We start from the raw sequence: 19,966 nt of genomic DNA, 5'->3' as shown, positions 1-19,966 counted from the left end.
GAAAAAAACAAGTTCTTTGGAAAAAGCCAACCCCATGCATTTTTATTGGGAGGAAATAGAGGAGACGAGCTCTCCTCCAGCTGCGGGGAGAAGAGCTCGGAGCCAGGTGAATGCAAAGCAGCCCCTGGGGCTTAGCTAAAGCCAGGCTTGCAAACAAGTCATCCGAAAAAGCTCCACGCTCCAGGTGCCGCTTGCTGCCTTCGGAAAGGACGCGCTCGGAATGGCTCCGAGAGGGAGGGTTGGGTGCACAGGATGAGCGGAGGCACCTCAACCTCCTTGTCTCTGATGTATTCTCTGCACCGTTCTGAACTTCAGGAAGGAAAAGGAATTTTTTTTAAAACCCTCTTGGAGAAGGGAAGAAAACTTTGGATTGAGCTGGCTGCTTCCCTGGCACCCAGCTCCACTTTGGGATAGCAGCAATGATTACTGTGAATAAAAAGTGAACGCTGCTGTGGCAGGAAGGATCTGTTTCTTTGGCTAGGCAGGGTGCCAGCACATGGATCCCCCACAGGCGGTCCTGCCCTGTCCCAAAGAGGATCCCAGGCACTGAGGATGCTCGGAAAAAATCAGGAATGATGCTGGGATGTCACTCAACAGGGACAGGAAGAGCTGGCACGAGCGGAAGGGCTTTTTGGGACCGTCTCTCAGCGGGGCACTTAATCAAAGGCATTTCCTTAAATCCCTTCCTCTCCAGCACAGCGAATCCCGCTGCGTTAAGCACTTCCCCGGAGAAATCAGGGCCAAACCAGCACTACTTCCACAGCATTTGGAAACACTCTTAAAACACAAAGGAAAACTTTCCCCCTGGAGCATCCTCCTCGTTAAGGAGCCGCCGCCACCGGCGGGGATTTGATGCTCCAGTGGGTAAGGAAAACTCAGCCAGCCCCCAACGTTTCCACATCAAACACGGAGGATCAAGCTGCTGCTTTTCCCCATTCCCAACCACCCTCTTGGCTCGGGATATTCCCTCCCCAAGGTGCTGCCTGCTGGTGGAAGATACAGCCAGGTTTAATGTATATATTAATTCCCATATTGACTTGGCCCTTGTCAGTCGTTATCAAGATTTATCCGGCCTGATGGCCTGGCATCGATTGGCAGGGAGTGCATTCCCACGGGTCAATCCATTCTGATCCACAGCCTGGCATGAAGTCGATCCCTATTTATTATATGATCTACGAGCTCCATTAACTGCCAGGGAAGGGAATGCGGCGGAAAAGTAGGAAAAGGGAAAACAACAGAGGCGGAGGAGAAGGGTCTGGCTCCCCAAGTGGGGGTTTGAACGTGGATGGGGTTAGGGAAGGCAGGAATCCAGGGGTTCCCTTCCCAAAGTACACCCAGGAGTGAGGAGAGAAGGGCAGGACCTGAAAGGCGCTTGGAAAATGCTCCAGGATCAGAGAATCATGGAATGGTTTGAGTGGGAAGGGACCTCAAAGAGGATCTCACCCCACCCCTGCCATGGGCAGGGACACCTTCCACTACCCCAGGGTGCTCCAAGCCCTGTCCAGCCTGGCCTGGAACCCTTCCAGGGATGGGGCAGCCTGTACCAAGGCCTCACAGGGAAGAGCCTTCCCAAAATCCCGTCTAACCCTGCCCTCTGTCCATGGGAAGCCGTTCCCTGTGTCCTGTCAGCGCATGGCTCCAGCCTGGCATGGAGGAAAACAAGGTGGCAACTCCGTGCCTCAGTTTCCCTCCCACTGAACGGGATTTAGAGCTCCTCCTTCAATTCCCAGCACAGGAAGGAAGGAAGGATGGGAAGATTCATTTCAAGTCCATTGAGGAGGAAAATCCAATTTCACAGAATCCTGCAATGGTTTGGGTTGGAACAGACCTTAAAAATCCTCTCAGTTCCAAGCCTTGCCACGGGCAGTGATGCCACTCAGGTCTCCCAGGGCTCCACCCCTGCTGACCCTGTTCCTCCAATTTGTGGTTTGTTAAAGCTCAAAGGACAATTTGGATGCCCTGGAGAGAGCAGGGAGCTGGCTGCATGCACCAAGGAGCATCCACAGGGAAAAACCAGACCCCCCAATCTGTTCCATCTTAAGTGCCACGGCTTCCACCCTTCCCCTTTCCTCCCACCCTTCAAATCAGGTTAAATATCCCCAGCTTCCTGAGCATTAAGATTTACAAGCCCCAAATCCTTCCCAGCTGGGCTGTGCCTGTAAAGGTCAGGAGATCTGGCACTGGGAGAGGCTAAAGCTTTGTCCAGAGCTTTGTCCAGAGCTCCTCCGTGCCCAGAGGGAGCAAGGTCCAGGGATGGGAGAGCATCCCTTGTGAAGTGCTTGTTCCTCCCAGCAGCAGAGCCAAACATTAAATATTGGCAAAATCCAGCATGGAAATCTATTATAAAATCAAAGTAAACCCCAGTATTTGGTCCATGCACTAAAGTTATCCATGAACAAACAGCTGAAGTGCCTTGGATATTCTTCCCATCCCTCACCCTCATGCCTCCCCTATTAATTAGTGCCAGGGAATGTGTTCCTGTCATTAAAACCTGCTTTCCACAGAGAAAAAAGAGCAAACTCTCATTTCATCTTCAGTATCTCATGTAAGGACAGGGACTGGGTTTATCCACACCCCCCCCACCACCAGCAGCTCCAGGGAAGGGTTTGGGAGATGCTCCCTCTCCAGCAGAGACATTCCAAGCTCCTCTGCTCCAAAGGCACTTCCAACAAATTAATTCTCTTTACGCAGTTCTGCCAAGGCCAGGTGAATTCCTAACGCTCCTCAGCCTTCTCCTTGGTCTTCCCAGCAGGGACATAAATCATGGCCACGCAGCCCTGGTGGCATCACCAATGGCACCCTGGAAAGTTGGAGTCACCCTGGAGTGACAAAAGAGGGGTCAAATCCCAGACTCCTTGCACAAGCTCCACGCTGGAGCTTCTAACTAAAAACCCTGGGAATCCTGGAAAAGCTGCCCCAAATCCCCCTCACAAGCCAGCCTGAGCTCAGAGCCCTGAGTCCAGCTCAAATCTTCTCCCAGACTGGATAACCTCGCCCCCTTCTCCCAAACAACATTCCCAACCACCAGGAGCCAGCTGCATGCAGTGTGCTGAACCTCTGCTTCCACTACAGAGCCCCTGGAGCCTTGGGAAGCATCAACAAGCATTCAAATCCCCCCTTTTTCCCTCAGGACCAGCCCCCAGAATCCTAAAACGTGGGAATCTCTGCTTTCATGGGTGGCTGGAGCCATTTCATCAGGATTAGGAAAGGAATTCATCCTTGGAAGGCCCCTTGGCTGTCTGAGGCTTTACCTCTGCTCCTGCTCTGGGGACCAGGAGCCCCAGGGAGCTGAGTTTACCCAGGCATGGCTTTGTCAGGCTCCCCAGCAGCAAGGCCAGCTGGTTATTCCAACCAGGGGAGTTTTTCCAGCCCTTCCCTCCCGCCCAGCCGAGGACTCTGCCGCCGTTTCAAAGCACCGAGGCTCCTGCTCGCACCCGAGGCTCCTGCTCCACGCTAATTAAGATGGATGTTAATTGTCCCCAGCGCTCATTACCCAAGAGAAAACCCATTAGCAGCTCTGACGGAACCGTTCCTTGCGCTCGCCACCTCCCACTGCGGAAAAATGCCGGATTCCTGATTTTCTGTCGTGTGAAGAGACAGCTCAGGAGTGATGGAATGGTTTGGGTTGGAAGGGACCTTAAAGGCCACCCAGTGCCACCCCTGCCATGGGCAGGGACACCTCCCACTGTCCCAGGCTGCTCCAAGCCCTGTCCAGCCTGGCCTGGGACACTGCCAGGGATGGAGGGGCTACAGCTGTGCTGGGAATGCCATCCCAGCCCCTCCCCACCCTGCCAGGGAACAATTCCTCATTCCCAATCTCCCATCCATCCCTGCCCTCTGGCAGTGGGAGCCATTCCCTGTCCCTGTCCCTCCATCCCTGCCCTCTCCAGCTCTCCTGGAGCCCCTTCAGGCCCTGCAAGGGGCTCTGAGCTCTCCCTGCAGCCTTCTCTTTTCCAGTCTCAATCCCGCTGTTTTTATCATTGATGAAGATATTAAACAGTGCTGGTCCCATTTATCCATAAAAACATTAATAGAGGGAAAATCAGATTTTTAACCCCAGCTATCCCACCCTCAGCCAGCTGCTGCCTCAGTTTCCCCTTCCATTTCTTCCCCCCTCTGGGCCGTGCCGTTTGGATGGGGGAAATTTCTTTGTGCTAATGAGACGATCCCTGAATATCACAGGCAATCAGGAAGGAAAACGTCGGGATGGGGAAAAGTAAAAATAAACGCAGCTATAAATAACCCCCTTCCGGCAGCGCCGGTGGCACGGCGTGGTGAAGCCCCTTCCCAGGGACACACAGCTGCTCCCAGACGTGCAGGGAAACGGAGATTTCTGCAGCAGCCCCAAGGAACTGCTGGGATTTTGTGGGAAAAACGGCCTCGAGTGGCCACTCGTGGGCTCCCGGGAGAAGAGTGGCCTTTTCCACGCACGCCGCAGGAATGGGCACAGGGAGGGTGAGGAAATCCTGACATCCTGGGTTCACAGCCATGACCCCCTCCTCAGGCAGCTGGGAATGATTTCCCCCACTCCAAGCAAAGGCTGGTTTAAAGTTATTCCCATAAACCTGCGAGGAAGACTTGGGTCCATTTGGGAAAGTCCCGTTGGAAGAGTGATGCTCCCCCAGTGCCACCTCCTGGAGCATTCCCAATATCCTTCCTACACCATTCCCAGCATCCTGGATCCCTGAATCCCTGTCCCCTTCCCTACAACACCCCCAGGGTGTCACATCCCTCAGGAACAACCTGAAACATGGATGGGAGGGAAAGCTCCACATGGTGAGAAGACTTTTCCCACACCAGAGACTTCCCAAAAATGTTCAGCCAAGGATGGACCAGACAAGGAGCGCCGGCACAAGAGCAAGGAAGCATCCTTGGATGTAGGGATTAGATCAGACATGAGGAAAAGTTTTCCCCAGTGAGGGTGGGCAGGCCCTGGCTGTGGCTGCCCCTGGATCCCTGGAAGTGTCCAAGGAATGCTGGACAGGGCCTGGAGCACCCTGGGATAGTGAAAGATGTCTCTGCCCATGGCGGGGATGAGCTTTAAATTCCCCTCCAACCCAAACTATCCCAAAATCCTGATTCCTGTGCTGTCACAGAACAGCAGAACAGAGCCCAACAGGAAGCTTCAAAGCAGGAAAATTGTGTCTGGAAGTGACTTCCAGGCCATGGGATATGTACTCACACAGTCCTGGGCTTCCCAAACATCCTCTGAGACCGAGCTGAGCCCCATCGATTTTCCTGCACCCCAGAAATCCCAGCAGAGAAACCCAACACATTTCCAGTTGCAATTGTAAAATTCTCATGGAATGGTTTGGGTTGGGAGGGACCTTAAAGCTGATCCCATTCCAGGTGGAAGAGACACCTCCCACCATCCCAGGTGCACCCAGCCCCACTGTCCAGCCTGGCCTTGGGCACTGCCAGGGATCCAGGGGCAGCCCCAGCTGCTCTGGGCACCCTGTGCCAGGGCCTGCCCACCCTGCCAGGGAACAATTCCTCATTCCCAAAATCCCATCTACCCCCACTTTAAAGCTGATTTTGGTTCAACTTTCAAAGGGTGCAGATAAAAGTGGGTTGAAGGAACAAGCAAATGATGCCTGGAAATGTTGTGAGCTTGGGTTATATTTTGGGCAATTTAATACATTTACATTTTGACCCTAAAAAACAGGACCAAGCGCAGCTGGGAGAGGAACAGGACGAGCAGAGCTCCACGTTCCTCACATTAATTCACCAGGTTGCAGCAGCACACAGCCTGATTTTGTCCAGCTGTCAAAAATGGCACCTCTCCGCTTTCACAGAAAGACCCATTCGAATAGAAAATGGAAGAGAAAACATTCCAGGGCTCAAATCATTAAAATAAAAATAAAAATAAAAAAATTTAAAAAAAACAAATCAAGGAATACATTTCCCAGGTTTTGCTATTGAACAGCCCTGAAAAGCTGAGCAAAGGGACGGGGTGGAGACGCCGCCTTTCCCTTTGGGAACGCGGTGTGACACACGGATGGGGGCTCTGACTCATCCATCAATACATGTGTTTGCACACTTTCCCAAAAGCTTTTGGCCTGGAGCTACCCAATAGATGGAAATGCTGCGGAATTTTCCCCAGATGGCTCATTTTGGGTCCTGAATAAAAGGCGTGGTGTTTTGCAAAGCCAGCTGGGGAGAGCCAGCCCCGCTCTGGAGTCACCCTGACCCCAGGGGATGAAACCCCCGAGGCAAACACCATCCATGAACCCACCAGAGCAGGGAGGGGGTAACACAAAACTGGGGTGAAACCCTTTTGTTTTGGACAAAGAGGGAGCAGAGCACCTGCAGAGCCACCCAGTCTGGGATCAGGGACTGGGAGGTGCCACTTTCAAGGGAAAATTAGGGACATTCGGAAAAGATGATGCAATATTTCATCACTGAGGGCTGCTGGAAGCGGTGCCATTCCATTGCTCTTTGAAATGCTGCCAGGAGGAAAATTCAACCTCACCTTGGAGAAACTTCTCTGGGAGAAAATAACCCAGGGTAGGATGAAAAGCAGCACCACGTCCAGTCCGTGGCTGAAAGTGTGGTCTGGAGGTGAAGGAAATCATGAAATTCCCTGGAATAAATGTACTTCCCATGACAACAGCTGCTCTGGGACCAGTTTCAGCCTCTTTGCCTCCAGGCCAGGTTGGATTTTTTGCCCAGCCAAGCATGGATTACACTGGCAGACTCTGTGCTGCATTCCCATTGGGAATGTGGGTGAGGGCAGGTATTTGGGAATGCCTTGAGACCAAGAAAGCTGTGGAGGTGTTGGGTGGTCTGGAAGCCTCCAAATCCCACCTCCCTCCCCTGAAAGTTGCAAGGAGCCTCCCAGTCCTCCAATTACTAAATGGGCTCCAGGAGGGCTGGAGAGGGATTGGGGACAAGGGATAGAGGGACAGGACACAGGGAATGGCTCCTACTGCCAGAGGGCAGGGATGGATGGGAGATTGGGAATGAGGAATTGTTCCCTGGCAGGGTGGGCAGGCCCTGGCACAGGGTGCCCAGAGCTGTGGCCCAGGTGGCCCAGCTGTGGCCCCCCTATCCTTGGAAGTGTCCAAGGCAATGCTGGAATAACCTGGGATAGTGGAAGGTAAAACCCTGGATTGGCTTTAAGGTCTCTCCCAACCCAAGCCAAACCATTCCACAATTCCATGACATTTCCTGCCCCTGGATAAGCAAACCATTCCCATCTGGAGCTCCCCTCCTGCACAAGAACGACCTGCCTGGACAGACTTTTGGATTTGTTGTGTCCTCCACGCCACAAACCCCAGCACATGGAAAACATGAAGAACATCCTTTCTTTAGGGGACAAAACTCAACCCAACGACACCGCTGGAAAAAAAAAGCCAGGGAAAAACACAATTTTTACATGGGTGGGAAAAGAAACAAGCCCCACCTGGTGATGATGGCGAGGTGGGGAGGGCTCATGCAGGCCCCCATGAAGAGCACCACGTTCTCGTGCCGGGTCTGGCGGTAGGCCATCACCTCCCTCTTGAAGGCCTTGAGCTGGTCCTCGTTGTCGCGCTCGATGTCGATCAGGCGGATGGCCACCTCGCCGTGCCAGCGCCCGTGGAACACCTGCCCGAAGCGGCCCTTGCCGATGAGCTCGCCGATCTCCAGCTGCTCGAAGGGGATGTCCCACTCCTGCAGGAAGATGCTGGTCTGGCTGGCCTTGCGCGGGAAGTTGCGCGCCGACAGCAGCGAGAGGTTCATCTCCTCGAAGTCGTCCTCGGACTCCTGCACCTCCTCGGCGCCTTCCTCGTTCTGCGGTGGGACAAGGGAATGGGGGACAATAAACCAGGGGGGAAAACCCCACTGACCCAACTCAGAGCCAGAGGAACCAGGCAGGGACCTCCCAACGCCAACGCAGCGGCCGCGCTCTACACCCGGTTGGCGGAATCCCAGATTTTCATAGAAACATGGAATCCTTTCGGTTGGAAAAGCCATCTGGGATGGAGTCCAACCCTTCCCCAGGATGGCCAAGGTCACCACAAGCCCATGTCCCCAAGTGCCACAAGCACAGGGCTTTAAATCCCTCCAGAGCCCGGGACTCCACACCGCTTCCCTGTGGAGCCATTTAACCCCAGCCTGGGGCTAAATTTAAGATTGTGACCCATCAGAGGTTTAATTAATTTGCCTTAAAACAGTTTCATCCTCCCCTGGCTGAGCTGTGCTCTGTTAATTCCCATTATTCCCAGACCCCTCGATGGTCGATTTAGACTTCCTACAGGATTTACAACACCCCTTAAGAGCTCCATCCTCATCTTCCCTCCCCCTTCCTTCCCTCCCACCGCATTTTTAATGCCTCCTAAAAAACCTCATTGAGTTCCAAACTCGAAGCCCAGGAGGGTCCCTCTCCATGGGGTGGGGACACGGATGCCTGGACTTTAATTCAATTATCAGCAATTCCACTGCACAGATGGGAAACGTCTCCATTTCCCAGGAAATGTGCCCCAAGATATCCTTAAAACCAGGGCCCATTAAGCACAGGAGCCATCTCACCTCCGAGGTGGGCTCCACTTCAATTTGAAGCAATGGGTTTCCTTCCAGGCTGTTAAAAGAATTACGGAATTAACACCATGGAAAAACACCGGGATCTGGGGAGCAGTCCCTCTTCCTGCCCCAGGGATAAAGGGATCAGAGAGGAGAAGGTGTCACTGACCCAGGGAAAGGGACAGGGACAGATTTACCCCCCCTTCCACTGGCTCTGACCACACTCGAGGCGTTTTCAGGGATTTCCAAGATTTCTTTGCAACCAACCCCGGCCAAAGCAGAAGCGCAGAAGGAAAGAAAAGGAGTTTTTCAACCATTTTGGAGAAGTGGAGGGTTCAAAGATCCTCTCCCTGCAGTAAAGCACCCAAATCTGGCTGGTTTTCCAGTTCTCTTCCTTCCCTGTTCACTCAGCACCTCCCACCCCCAGCTCCATGATTGGGGGCTGCTGCTCCTGACAATTAACGGGGAATTAGGGAAATTCTGAATGAGGGATCAGCTGGAGCAGCTCGGGTGGTTTCAAACATCATAAAAATATGTTATAAATTATTATTATTAAAAATCTCTTCCCAGGGGAATTACGCTCCCCAGGCCACTCGGACGTGGCAATCCCACAAGTCCTATCCCATTCCACAGCCACTAAAGACTAAAAATCCCAGGATCCTACAGAAAAAGAGTCAATCCTGGTATTTTGAGAAGCTTGGGAAGCCCAAGTGGCTGCAAAACATCTCCATGGATGGATGGTTTGCAGGAGCAGCCGGCTCCTCATCACTATCCCAGGCACGAATTCCTGTCTCCCGAGGATCCAGAGATGTTTAACCCAGCCAAGCCCAGGATGGCTCCCATGGGATGTTTCCAGTGGGCTGGAGGCAGTGGGAACCACAGGTTTTGGATATTGAAAGCTGTTCCTCCCCAAAAATCCTATGTCTTGATACCTTCATTTAAGCAGGGGTGGGAAAAAGGGTTTGGCTTCCCCATTTTTCCATGAATTCCCAAGGGACAGTTGTTCCATCCTTTGCTCCACTGGATCCTCAGTGGAATCTGGAGAGTGTGGATGAGCCAGCCACAAACTGGGGCCAGACCTGGTCCCTTGAACCCCTGGCTTGTGAAATCCTCCCAAAATGTCCTTTAGAGCAAGGGTCAGGAGGGACAGAGCAGTGGGATGGTGCTGCTGGAGCAGCACAGGCTCCAGCACATCCTGGAATGATGGATTTGGGCCCGACCTGCTGGGGAGGGATGGTTCTAACACTGATTAGATGCTGCTTTTCCCAACTTTCAGCCTAAAGTTTATCGGGCTTGAAAATATTGGAAGTGGCAAAGATATGCCGGTTATCTGCTTTTAATTTAATTACAATTCAATTATCATTTAATCAATCCCTCAGGCTCGGGCTTTGTGGACTGAAATCCATTTTTTTTTGTTTTTCCTAGCAGTGAAGAGTTATAAATTAACCCTTTGCCCTCCTTCTCCAGAGCTCTGGGGTCTCACCAGGACCACCTGAGCCCCCAAGGCCAGGGGAGCACCCATGGGGGCCAGGAGGATTTGGGGAAGGGGATGGGAAGGGGGGAATTCACTCACATGGGGTTGGAGGTGACGGGGTGCAGGACGACCTGTGGGGCTCGGGTGGGCGTCTCAGGCACCACATCTGGGAACAAGAGAGAGGAGTCAGAGACCTCTGGGGGCACCCAGGGGAGTTAAACCCCACCCTGCACCCCCAGGTCCCGCTCAGTGACACCCCGAGGAAGGCTGGGGGTCACTCAGGGCCACCCCACCCGGCAGCATCAATGGGCTCTGAGGAGGAATCCCGGCCCAGCACAAATCCAGGGGTTTGGAGGGCTGGCCATGCACCCATCCCCACCAGGAGAAACCCCCCAGCATCCCAGGAGAAACTTCCAGAGAGCCTTACCTGGGAAAATGAACTGCTGCTTGTACTTGTAGTAGTGGGAGGCTGGAAAAGAGGAGCAAGGGTTCAACACTGACCTGTGGAGCTGGAAAAGCTCCAGCCTGTGCCCAGCTCTTCACCAGGAAACCTCAACCCCAGCTGGGTGAGCCCCTCCTGTCTGATCCAACCTCTCCCACTCCCATACCCCCACACGGAATAGTCCATATTCCAAAATGGCACAGAGGATGACCAGGCCAAAAATTCAAGACCTTTGCTGGGTAATAACTTGATTTTTTCCCCCCACATCTTCTCTTCTGCACCGTTTGAGAGTGTTGACATCATCCATGAAGTCACTGGAGGGGTTTGGACACCAGTTTGCCAGCAGGGTGAGAGTCCTGGACCTCAAGTGGAATTTGGGAACCTCTTGGCATCACGGAGACACCAAGTGATGGGTTTGGGACTGCTGCCCATTTAGGCTACATGCCACTCTTTTTTCCCTTGCTCTGGAGCCCTATCCTTCCTGGAAGGAGTCCTGGGAGCCACTGTCCAAAGCCAGAGCTCAGAGAAGCTCTGGGTGTTGGGAACATCCATCAGCTCCCATCTCCAGCCTGAGGACTGATCTGATTCCAGGGGCAGGCAGGTCATGGGTGTGAAGAACTCGGAGCTGCTGAGGCCACCAGAGGCTGGCAGCAGCTCAGATGTCACCTTCTCATCTCCAGGACCCCAAGGGCCATGGCTCAGCTTCCCCCCTGCAGCTCAGAGACCCCAAAGTCCGACCTCAGCCCTGCAGCAGCACCTGAGCCGACATCAAAGGAGCCTGGAAGGTAATTCCAGCAGGAGAAGGTCACTGTGTCACCGTTTGCAAGCCCAAATCCTAATCCCTGAGATGATCATCTTGATGGGATAAACCACAGAAAACCTCCCAGTGGGAAGATGAAAGCAGGGTAAATCCTGCTTTGGATCCCATCCTGCTCCTGATGGCAATAAAACAGGGAGCAAACCCCCCGAGATGCCAAGGTCTGATCCCGCCCTGCTCTATCTCTGCCAGCTGGGAATGTGTTCCAGGTTCCCCAAAAGGGGGTGAAATCCATGAAATAACATCCCAAAAAACCCCAGAGGGAGATGGCTGCTGCAGGAGTGACCCATGATGGGGGTACCAGGGGCTGGATCCCCCCAGGGCTGGCCCAGCAGGCAGATTGGGATGCCAAGACACCGGGACACTTCGGCTCTGGAAGAATTCCTCGGGCTGGGTCACACCAGCACGGAACTGATGCCGTGTCCTGCAGACCTTGGAGGCTCCAGGGCTGTGCCTGGTGAAATCCTGACCCTCCTGGGAGTGCTCAGGGCTTCCTCACACCATTCCAGAGTCCTGCCTGAACCCCAGGCACTCTGGGACTGCCACCTCTCTGGGCACACAGGACATGATGGGGGGCTGATTGCTGGGAGGGGTTCCCAACTTCTGGAAGTGTTGCAGCCATGGATTCTGCCAGGCAACTTCCTCCTCATCTTCCTCTCTCGCTGAAGACTGCTCAAGGTGGAGGCACACCACAGAGCATGAAGATCCTGCCTGGTTCCTCTGGAGAAGCCATCCTGACCCTCCTTCCACCCACACCAGTCCGTTAATCCTGAGATTTTGGGGGTGCAGGACCTCATCCTTCTGGGATGGTCCAGCAAGGAGGCCATGGACCGAGCAGGGCACAGGGACAGCCAGGAGTGCCTCAGCATCCCAGAGATCTCTGCTCCCCTCACAGCTCTGTTTTGGGAGCAGGTGGGCACACTTCCAGGAGTGATGCTGAGCCATTCCCTCCTGGAAGGGACCTTTCCTGGAAGGCAGACATTCCGGGGCAGGCTTTGATACATCCTCAGCTCAGGATGAGCTTTTTGGGCCATCTTCCATGACTTCTGTGCCCTGCAGCCATCACGACCCCCCTGCCTCTCCCACCATCCCTGAAGAGATGGAGCTCCTGGAGCAGGAGGATCCCAGGTCCAGATTCCACGGGACAAGCCACCTCAGACATTCCTAGAATCATCTGTCACCCCACACGCACAATGCCAACCTGCTGGGCACCCATCACCCCAAAAACATGTCAGGGTCACCCCAATTTGCCCTCACAGAGGGGCCAGCCCCTGGTTTCTGTTTGTGCCTGAGGTGGAATGTCATGGAAAATCCACAGAGAAATGGAAAGTCCACGCCTGGAAAGGCTTTGTAGCCTCAAGAGCAGCAGAAGCTGGGCTGGCTCCAACCTTGGAGGAGGAGCCTTGGCCTCTGACCCTTCTTCAAGCAGGGGGTCAGACCAGAGATCCCCACCTGAACTACCCAAAACTCACTTTTTCTCCTCATTTCTACTTCCACCTTCTCCCCACCCCGGCGTAGACCTAGGAAGGGAATCAGGCAGAACCGTCCCACATCCCAAGGACACCCCAGGACACGAGTGCCACCTGGGGAGGGGGTGGCCTACCTGGCAGGTTGAACTGCTTCTGCTGGCGCGGGCACTGCGGGGAGGGGTGCAGCGGGGACGGCGGGGTGGCGCTGGGCGGCAGCGGCGGCGCCGGCGAGGACGGCGTGGACGACGTGGTGGACGAGGGGTTGCTGCTGGAATCGGGCTGGTAGGGCACTGGAATGTGGTCCTGAGGGACACAGGGGAGGAGGGAAAGGAGAGGAGCTGGTGAGAGCAGCGCTGGCCGGCGCCACTCCGAGGGGCAAAGGAGCGCGGGTGACAAAGAACGTGGAGGCATTCACGTTCTCTGAAAAATCCCTTCACCCAGGATTTGTCTCCTGGGAAGCTGAGGAGCCTCAGAGAAAAGGAAAACAATTCTTGTCTCATTTGCTTCTCCTGTGTTTTGCTCCTTTGGAATGTGTTTGGGGATTGTTCACCCACAGGTGATTGTTCCATTGCATTCTGCTGGGAGTTGTTTTCACTCTTTGGCCAATCAGTGCCAAGCTATGTCAGGACTCTGGAGAGAGTCACCAGTTTTAATTATTATCTTTTTAGCATTCTGTGTAAGTATCTTTTCTGCATTCTTTAGTATAGCACAGTATTCTTTAATATAGTATCATAAAATAATGAATTAGCCTTCTGAGGACATGGAGTCAGATTCATCACTCCTCCCTGACGTGGGGCACCCCACAAATACAACATGACATCATCCCACCCACTTCCAGAAGTCCTAGAAAACACCCAGAGCTTTTCCCAAAGCTGTTTGTATCCCCCAAGGCCATTTCCCACCATAAACTGGCTCCTTTCCCACCTCACCCCCGGCTGAGGTGCCACAAATCTCCTGGCTCTGCACAGCCACAGCCACCAAGGCCAGAACGGGGGCCACCACCTTGGGGCTTGGTCCTTGGGGACAACAAGGTCCCCAAGGAAGTTCCTGCTGAGCTCCTTGGAGCCAAGCCCCAGGGCCTTGCAGGGAGCAGAGGGATCTGGAAGGAGCAGCCAACGCATCCCAAGACATTCCTCAGCATTCCTTGACTCTTCCCAGTCAAGGCCATCGATTTTGGGTGCACACTGGGGTGGGTGGGAAGGGACCACGGAGAGCCAACAGGCAGGAAAACCTGCTTGGATGTCTTGGATCCCAAAAGGAAAATCGAGGCCAGGATTTCCCCTGCTTGGATGTCTTGGATCCCAAAAGGAAAATCGAGGCCAGGATTTCCCCCCTTGCTGCCCAACTTGGAGCCACTAAAGAGGGTGTGAGCAGTGCTGAGCATTCCCATTCCCGAAGAATTTCCCTCCAAGGTTAAAAAATCTGCACGAGTCTTCCCCAGCAGGTGATTTTGTCCTAATTAATTAATTCTTAAATGAGCTGGGCTTTCCAGGAAAGCCATATTGGTCATCATTCCATGCTCAATAATCTTGGTCAGGGGTAAATTCCTTTTTAAGCAATCAGTGAAGGTCAAAACAAAAAGATTTCATGGGGGATTGGAATTAGAGGAATTGAAGGTCTCTTCCAAGCCAGGCCATTCCACGATTTTATTCAGGATACTTTTAAAGAAATGCTTTTGGAAATACCAAAGTGAGAAGGGGACCCTGCTGAAATAAGAATATTTACAGGAGAAATTTCAACCTGAACAGGAGCACTCAGGACAAAGGCACCACCCCAAAACAACAAAACCAGAGCAGATCCCAACACCAAGAAATTCCTACAAAGATTTAGGTTTAAAATCGCTCTCCAGGAGCATCTTGGTACCCAGACTTTTCTGAGCTCAGCCAGGCTTTGGGAATCCAGGGTTTTGCTGATCCATTCCCCATCAGGTCAGTGGTATCCCTCTTCCTGAGCACTTCCAGCCTGCCAACCCCTCACCCTGCCCTTCCTCCAAGGAATTTTCCACTGGAGGCCAACAGGCTGTAAATTCCATCAGAGGCAGCCCTGTGATGGGTTTATTGTATCAAGGCAGAGCAGGAGTGAGCCAGGTGCTCTGTCAGGTCTGGCTTGAGCAGCTTCGCCAGGGACAATCCAATTCCAGGCTGGTTTTATTTGCAACAATAAATTTGTTATTTATTGAAGCCTCCACTGGGAGCAGAGACCTCAAACCACTCCAAATTCAGCTTGGACCTGGAGAACTCAGAGCAGCACTGGGACAGCAGGATCCAGGCTGTTCTGGAAGTGCTGATCTCATTTTATTTTTAAAAGAAATAACTCCATTGGATACATGTCCAGGGAAGGGGCTGGAGCCCCAGGAGAGGCTGAGGGAGCTGGGCAGGGGCTCAGCCTGGAGCAAAGGAGGCTCAGGGGGGACCTTGTGGCTCTGCACAGCTCCTGACAGGAGGGGACAGCCGGGGGGGTCGGGCTGTGCTCCAGGGAACAGGGACAGGAGGAGAGGGAACGGCCTCAGGCTGGGCCAGGGCAGGCTCAGGGGGGAATTTGGGAAAATTCCTTCTTGGAAAGGGTGGTCAGGCACTGGCACAGCTGCCCAGGGCAGGGGTGGAGTCATTCAGCAGCCATGTAGATGTGGCACTTGGGGACATGGGGTAGTGCCGGCTTTGGCAGTGCAGGGGGAGCAACCGAACTCAATTTCCTTAAAAGATTTTTCCAGCCTGAGGAATTTCACGATTCTCTGCGAAGCTGTGGGTATTTGTGAGCAGAGGCTCCTGTCCCTGTGGCAGGGCGTGCACCCGGGGGGCTCGGGGCTCACCTTGTTGAGTTTGTTGGTTTTGGGGAGCGTTTGGCTGACGTGCAGGTCCGAATAGCGGGGGGGCTTCCTCAGGGGGTTGTTGATGTCGCAGGGCACCGACTCTGTCCGGACTAACCTTGCTGGATTCGGAAGGGAGAGAGGGAAAAGGAGGTGGAGAGGAGGGGAAGAGAGAGGGAAGGACATCAAAGCTCGGCGGGAGCGCTCGGGGTCACCCCGCGCTTGCAAACCGCTCTCCGAAGCGATTCCCGCGGCACTTCCAGCCTGGGATGGCAGCTGAGCTTCGGGATCCTCCTGCACCCCGGCCACAGCCAACCCTCCCCGGGGGCTGAGGCAGCAATTTGGGGCGTCCAGCAGCTGCCACGGCCCCTCCGTGAGCCGGGGCTCGGCCAGCACAGTCCTGTTCCTTGCTGGAGCTTTTTGGGGTGAAGGGAAGGAGCCGGCTCAGAGCACTCTCAGCGGGGAGATTTTTGAGGGAAAAGCCAGCCTGAAGGTTGGGGGCGGTTCAGGAACGGCTTAACTCCAAGACAGTGGATTTAAGAGCTGGGTTTGTGATTTTTGGGGGGAGTGGGGAGGTCTTTCAATGATGCTGAGGCCACCCCAAAGCCATGCTGCTCCTAAAACACACAGCGGGCAGCTCCGGCTCTTGCAACATCACAGCCCTAAATCCCAACTCCTGCCCATCCCAGGAGCCCGACTGCCCCTTCCCTGCCTCCCCGGCAGGGTTTGCAGCAGCTCCGAGCCTGACGAGGGGGGGTCTTCAACCGCTTCCACCCAAATTTGCTGCAAGCGAGGGCGTGGGGTGGGATGGGGGCTGTAAAATTGCCCCCTCTGAGGCGCCATCAGCACAATCCTTTTCCCCGGGAATTAAAGCAAAGAGCGGGTTTTGGGAGGGGAATATTTAACAATTTAACACAAAGGAACGGCTTTAAGAGCTCAAAATTCAAGGCAAGAGCGATTGGAAGCGTTTCCCTCAGGCAGTCGCGGTCCTCTGGCCAGCAAAGGGAGCCAAAATCTGGAAGAAAAGAGGTGGGGAAGCGCCGCCCCGCCGTCCTGCTGCAAGGTTCTGCCTGTCTGTGTGCGGATTTTAGGCCGGGCTCTCCCGCAGGAGAGCGGGATAAGGCAGCTCCAAAAAGCACCACGAGCATCCGCAGGGCCACGGCCGCGTCCCCGGCGCGGGGACCCCGCATGCACCGGGGGGTTCGGGGTCCCCCGTCCGCCCTGAGCTCTCGACAGAAGCAAAAGGCGAAAACCTGGTTGGACTTACCCCGTGCGGTGGGGAATCTGAAAAGAAAAGGAGGCAGGGGGAGGGTGGGTGGAAGTGGTTTGCAATGCAAATCTGCCTCGCCCCGACCGGCTCGTCTCCCTACAAGCGGAAAAAACGGTGGGTAACATTTCCCCGGAGCGCCCAAGCGGTTCGGGAGCCTCCGTCCCGCCGGGGACCCCGCCTGGGTGCGGCTCCCGAACCCCCCGGGGGGCTTTCGGAAGTTTTACCCGCTGGCAACATCCCCGGAGGCTCGGAGCGGGGAGCAGGGGGGCCTCACCTCCGCGGTGGATGATCAGCAGGTGACACGGGGGGGCCTCTTTGGTGCATTTGTTGTGGCACTTGAGCCTGGCAGGGGACAGAGAGAAAGGAGTGAGAAGGGAACACGGATGGATGGAGGGACAGGGTAAGGGGGGAAGCTTCTCACCGCTGCCAGAGGGCAGGGACAGGTGGGATATTGGGAAGGAATTGTTCCCTGGCGGGGAGGTTGAAGCTGTGGCTGCCCCTGGATGCCTGGAAGCATCCAAGGCCAGGCTGGATGAGGCCTGGGATAGTGGAAGGTGTGGCAGGGGTGGAATGGGATGGGCGTTAAGGTCCCTCCCTATCCAGGCCATTCTGGAATCCTGTGATGGAATTTTTCCTCCTTTTCCCCCTGGGAAAGCGCCGGATGCAGGGCTTTGGTCCCTCACTCAGAGTGAGCCCTCCGAGCTCCCCATCACTGCCCAGCAGCAGCTCAGGGATAGGGAACAGTGTAGGATGCACATCCTGGAAACCAGGAGGGGCTGGCTGGCAGCACACAGGGGCTGCTCACCCCTGGGAAACCGGGGATCTGCCTCCATCCCAGTGGAGCAGCACAGAAATTCCCAAACCGGGGGGCTCTGCCCCACTGCCCCTTTCTGGGCCAGCCAGGCTTGAGGACGCCCCAAACTGTCACTTCTGCCAGAGCTGGCTGCAGTAAGAGGAGCAGAGTCCTGCTCTGGGGGGAAGGGTGTGCTGAAGGTGGGACAGGATGAGCTTTAAGGTCCCTTCTAGCCCAAACAATTCCGTGGTTCCATGAAATCCCCGTTCCCACCATCCTGCTGCTGGATGCTTAACTAAATTCAGGAGCAGCAGAGGGGGAAGAAGTGGCTGTCCTGGTCCTTGCTGTGTCCCTGTCATTGTGCCCTCCTCTCCTGCCTTCATTAAGGACATTTAGCCAAAATAAAGAGAGGATTTACAGCCTCTGGATATTCTACAGAGCTTTTCCCGTTTTTTTTTCCCCCGGAGCCAGGGCAGGAGTCTGGAGGGCTTCACCCCCAGGTGATGCATATAGGCACGGGCAGACTTCCAAATCCTTCCCATTCCTCCTTAATTAAGGATGGAAACGCATCCCCAGCTCACGCTCTGCCAGGCGGGCAGAAAGCCATGGGGGAAAAGGGAAAAGGGAGGAAAGGATTTATCAAAACAAGGGGAAATGATGGGGGAAAAAAAAAAAAAGAACGGCAGCTTCAAGTCAATGAGCTGGGTAATGAAAATTCAGGAGCTGCCCGTGTTAGCTTTTATTACAAAGCTGTTCCTAGAGGGAAAGGCAGGAATTAATTTGGTATTTGAGGCTTGGGGGGTTTGGGGTCCGTTTGTTTGTTTTACCTGTTGGTTCCCCTCTGCTTTCTGGGGAAAGCAGCGCCGGGGCAAGGCTGGAAAAAACCTAAATGCCTTGTGTGCACAGCCAACTTTTGACTGCCAGGAAATGGATTTGTTCTTTTCTGTAGGATTACAGGGAGTGGGATTTCCACAGCCAGAGCCACAGCATCCCTGATCCTGGTCAGGGATCCCTCCCCCAGCACGGAGAGCTCGCAGGAAAAGCCTCCAGTTCCTCGAGCATGGACAGACCGGGAATCACCCCTTTAAAATCCCTGTGTTTGAGAACATCCCTTCCAGAAAAGCCCCACCAGCTGCGGAGTAACCGAGCGCTTCTCGCAGGTTTAAATCCCAATTTACCAACTCATCAGCGCTTAATCAGCGGCGGCAGCGATCGTTCCCGCTCCGTTACCCGCAGACAATCGCGCATCCCCACCTCCCGGCCCCGGGAAGGGCAATCCCGGCTCCAGCAGCGCAAGGCCGGGCTGCGGCGGGTTTGGAGCGGCTGAAGCAGCCCCAGGCTCTGCATCTCTCTTTTGCACCATGGATTTACCGATTTGGCTCCTCGGGAACCCTGCCAGGACGCAGAGGTGCCCAAAACTCGGCAGAAACGGAGGTTACAGCCCAAAACTGTGGGCGAAACCCACATGATGGGCAGAGCTGTCCCTGCCGGCTCCAGCACATCCATCCCTCACGTCCTGCAGATGATTCCACAGGGAATCTCCACAACGTGGGGATCTAAAGCCAGGCTTGGGGAAGGGGCACTGTCAGGATCTGACTCAGAGCCCTGGAGCGAGCAGAGCCGAGGTCTGGCGGGCACATCCTCCCCGAGGAGCCTGATCCCAGCCCAGACACAAAACCAGGCCTGCCTTGGGGTGTTTTTCACCCGATTCCACAGCTCGTTAAAGCTTCCTGTGAGGGTGAGCTGGCCAGAGCCGGGCTGGTCTCTCCCTGCCCAAAAACCCGATTTTCTCCCCTCCCAGTGTGAAGGAGTGACACGAACAGCTCCGGCACGGCGCCATACTTGCAGTTTTTGCATTTTAAGCCGAACAACATTCCCTTCCCGCAGACGGTGCAGGTCTGAGACATCCAGTACTTGGTGGAAAACCTGTGGGGAGAAACACAGAGAGGGGGAGAGCTGAAGCATCGCTTATCCCCCGAGCCCTGCTTTATCCTCTCTCCGCTGCAGGTGTCGAGGAATTTTTCCTAGGGATGCCCAAACACAACCCCGAGCTTTCCTTTGGTTCTGGAAGCTTCTTCCGAAGGGAATCCAACCCCAACTCCCCATAATTCCCACCCCAGACACCCCCAAACCCCTGCCTGTCCTGGGGACCAGAGTTTGCAGCCATCAGACAGCAGCGCTCTTCCTGGTGCTTTTCCCTCTTCGGGGAGATATGGAAGGGTTCTAATCCAGAGATGGGGAATTTGCTGAAGGCTGGCAAGGTCACGGATAATGCACAGATTTATCGATAGCGGCTCGAGCCTTATCTAAACCAGATCTGAACTGAAATGGAATTGAAATGGGCTTGGAGGACAGCGCAGCCCAGCGCGGGAAAGAGGGGGAATGTCCCCAAT

The 19,966-nt window shown here is 54.6% G+C and overlaps 1 protein-coding gene across 1 annotated transcript in view; it reads right to left on the bottom strand.

The window, feature by feature from the left end:
- KSR2 (kinase suppressor of ras 2) overlaps window positions 1-19,966 on the bottom strand; it is a gene marked incomplete at both ends in the record, with an annotated part of 76,669 nt that overhangs the window by 17,782 nt on the left and 38,921 nt on the right. The window contains 8 exons of the mRNA XM_084217120.1: window positions 7,406-7,773; window positions 8,512-8,560; window positions 10,076-10,142; window positions 10,404-10,445; window positions 12,839-13,007; window positions 15,514-15,632; window positions 17,055-17,122; window positions 19,416-19,499. Coding sequence (XP_084073246.1) covers window positions 7,406-7,773; window positions 8,512-8,560; window positions 10,076-10,142; window positions 10,404-10,445; window positions 12,839-13,007; window positions 15,514-15,632; window positions 17,055-17,122; window positions 19,416-19,499 — 966 coding nt within the window. The remainder of the gene's footprint in view (window positions 1-7,405; window positions 7,774-8,511; window positions 8,561-10,075; window positions 10,143-10,403; window positions 10,446-12,838; window positions 13,008-15,513; window positions 15,633-17,054; window positions 17,123-19,415; window positions 19,500-19,966) is intronic.

Source organism: Fringilla coelebs (genome assembly GCF_963513975.1).
Source record: "Fringilla coelebs genome assembly, chromosome: 17".
In the NCBI taxonomy this organism is placed as follows: Eukaryota; Metazoa; Chordata; class Aves; order Passeriformes; family Fringillidae; genus Fringilla; species Fringilla coelebs.
This window is presented reverse-complemented; position numbering and strand designations above follow the sequence as displayed.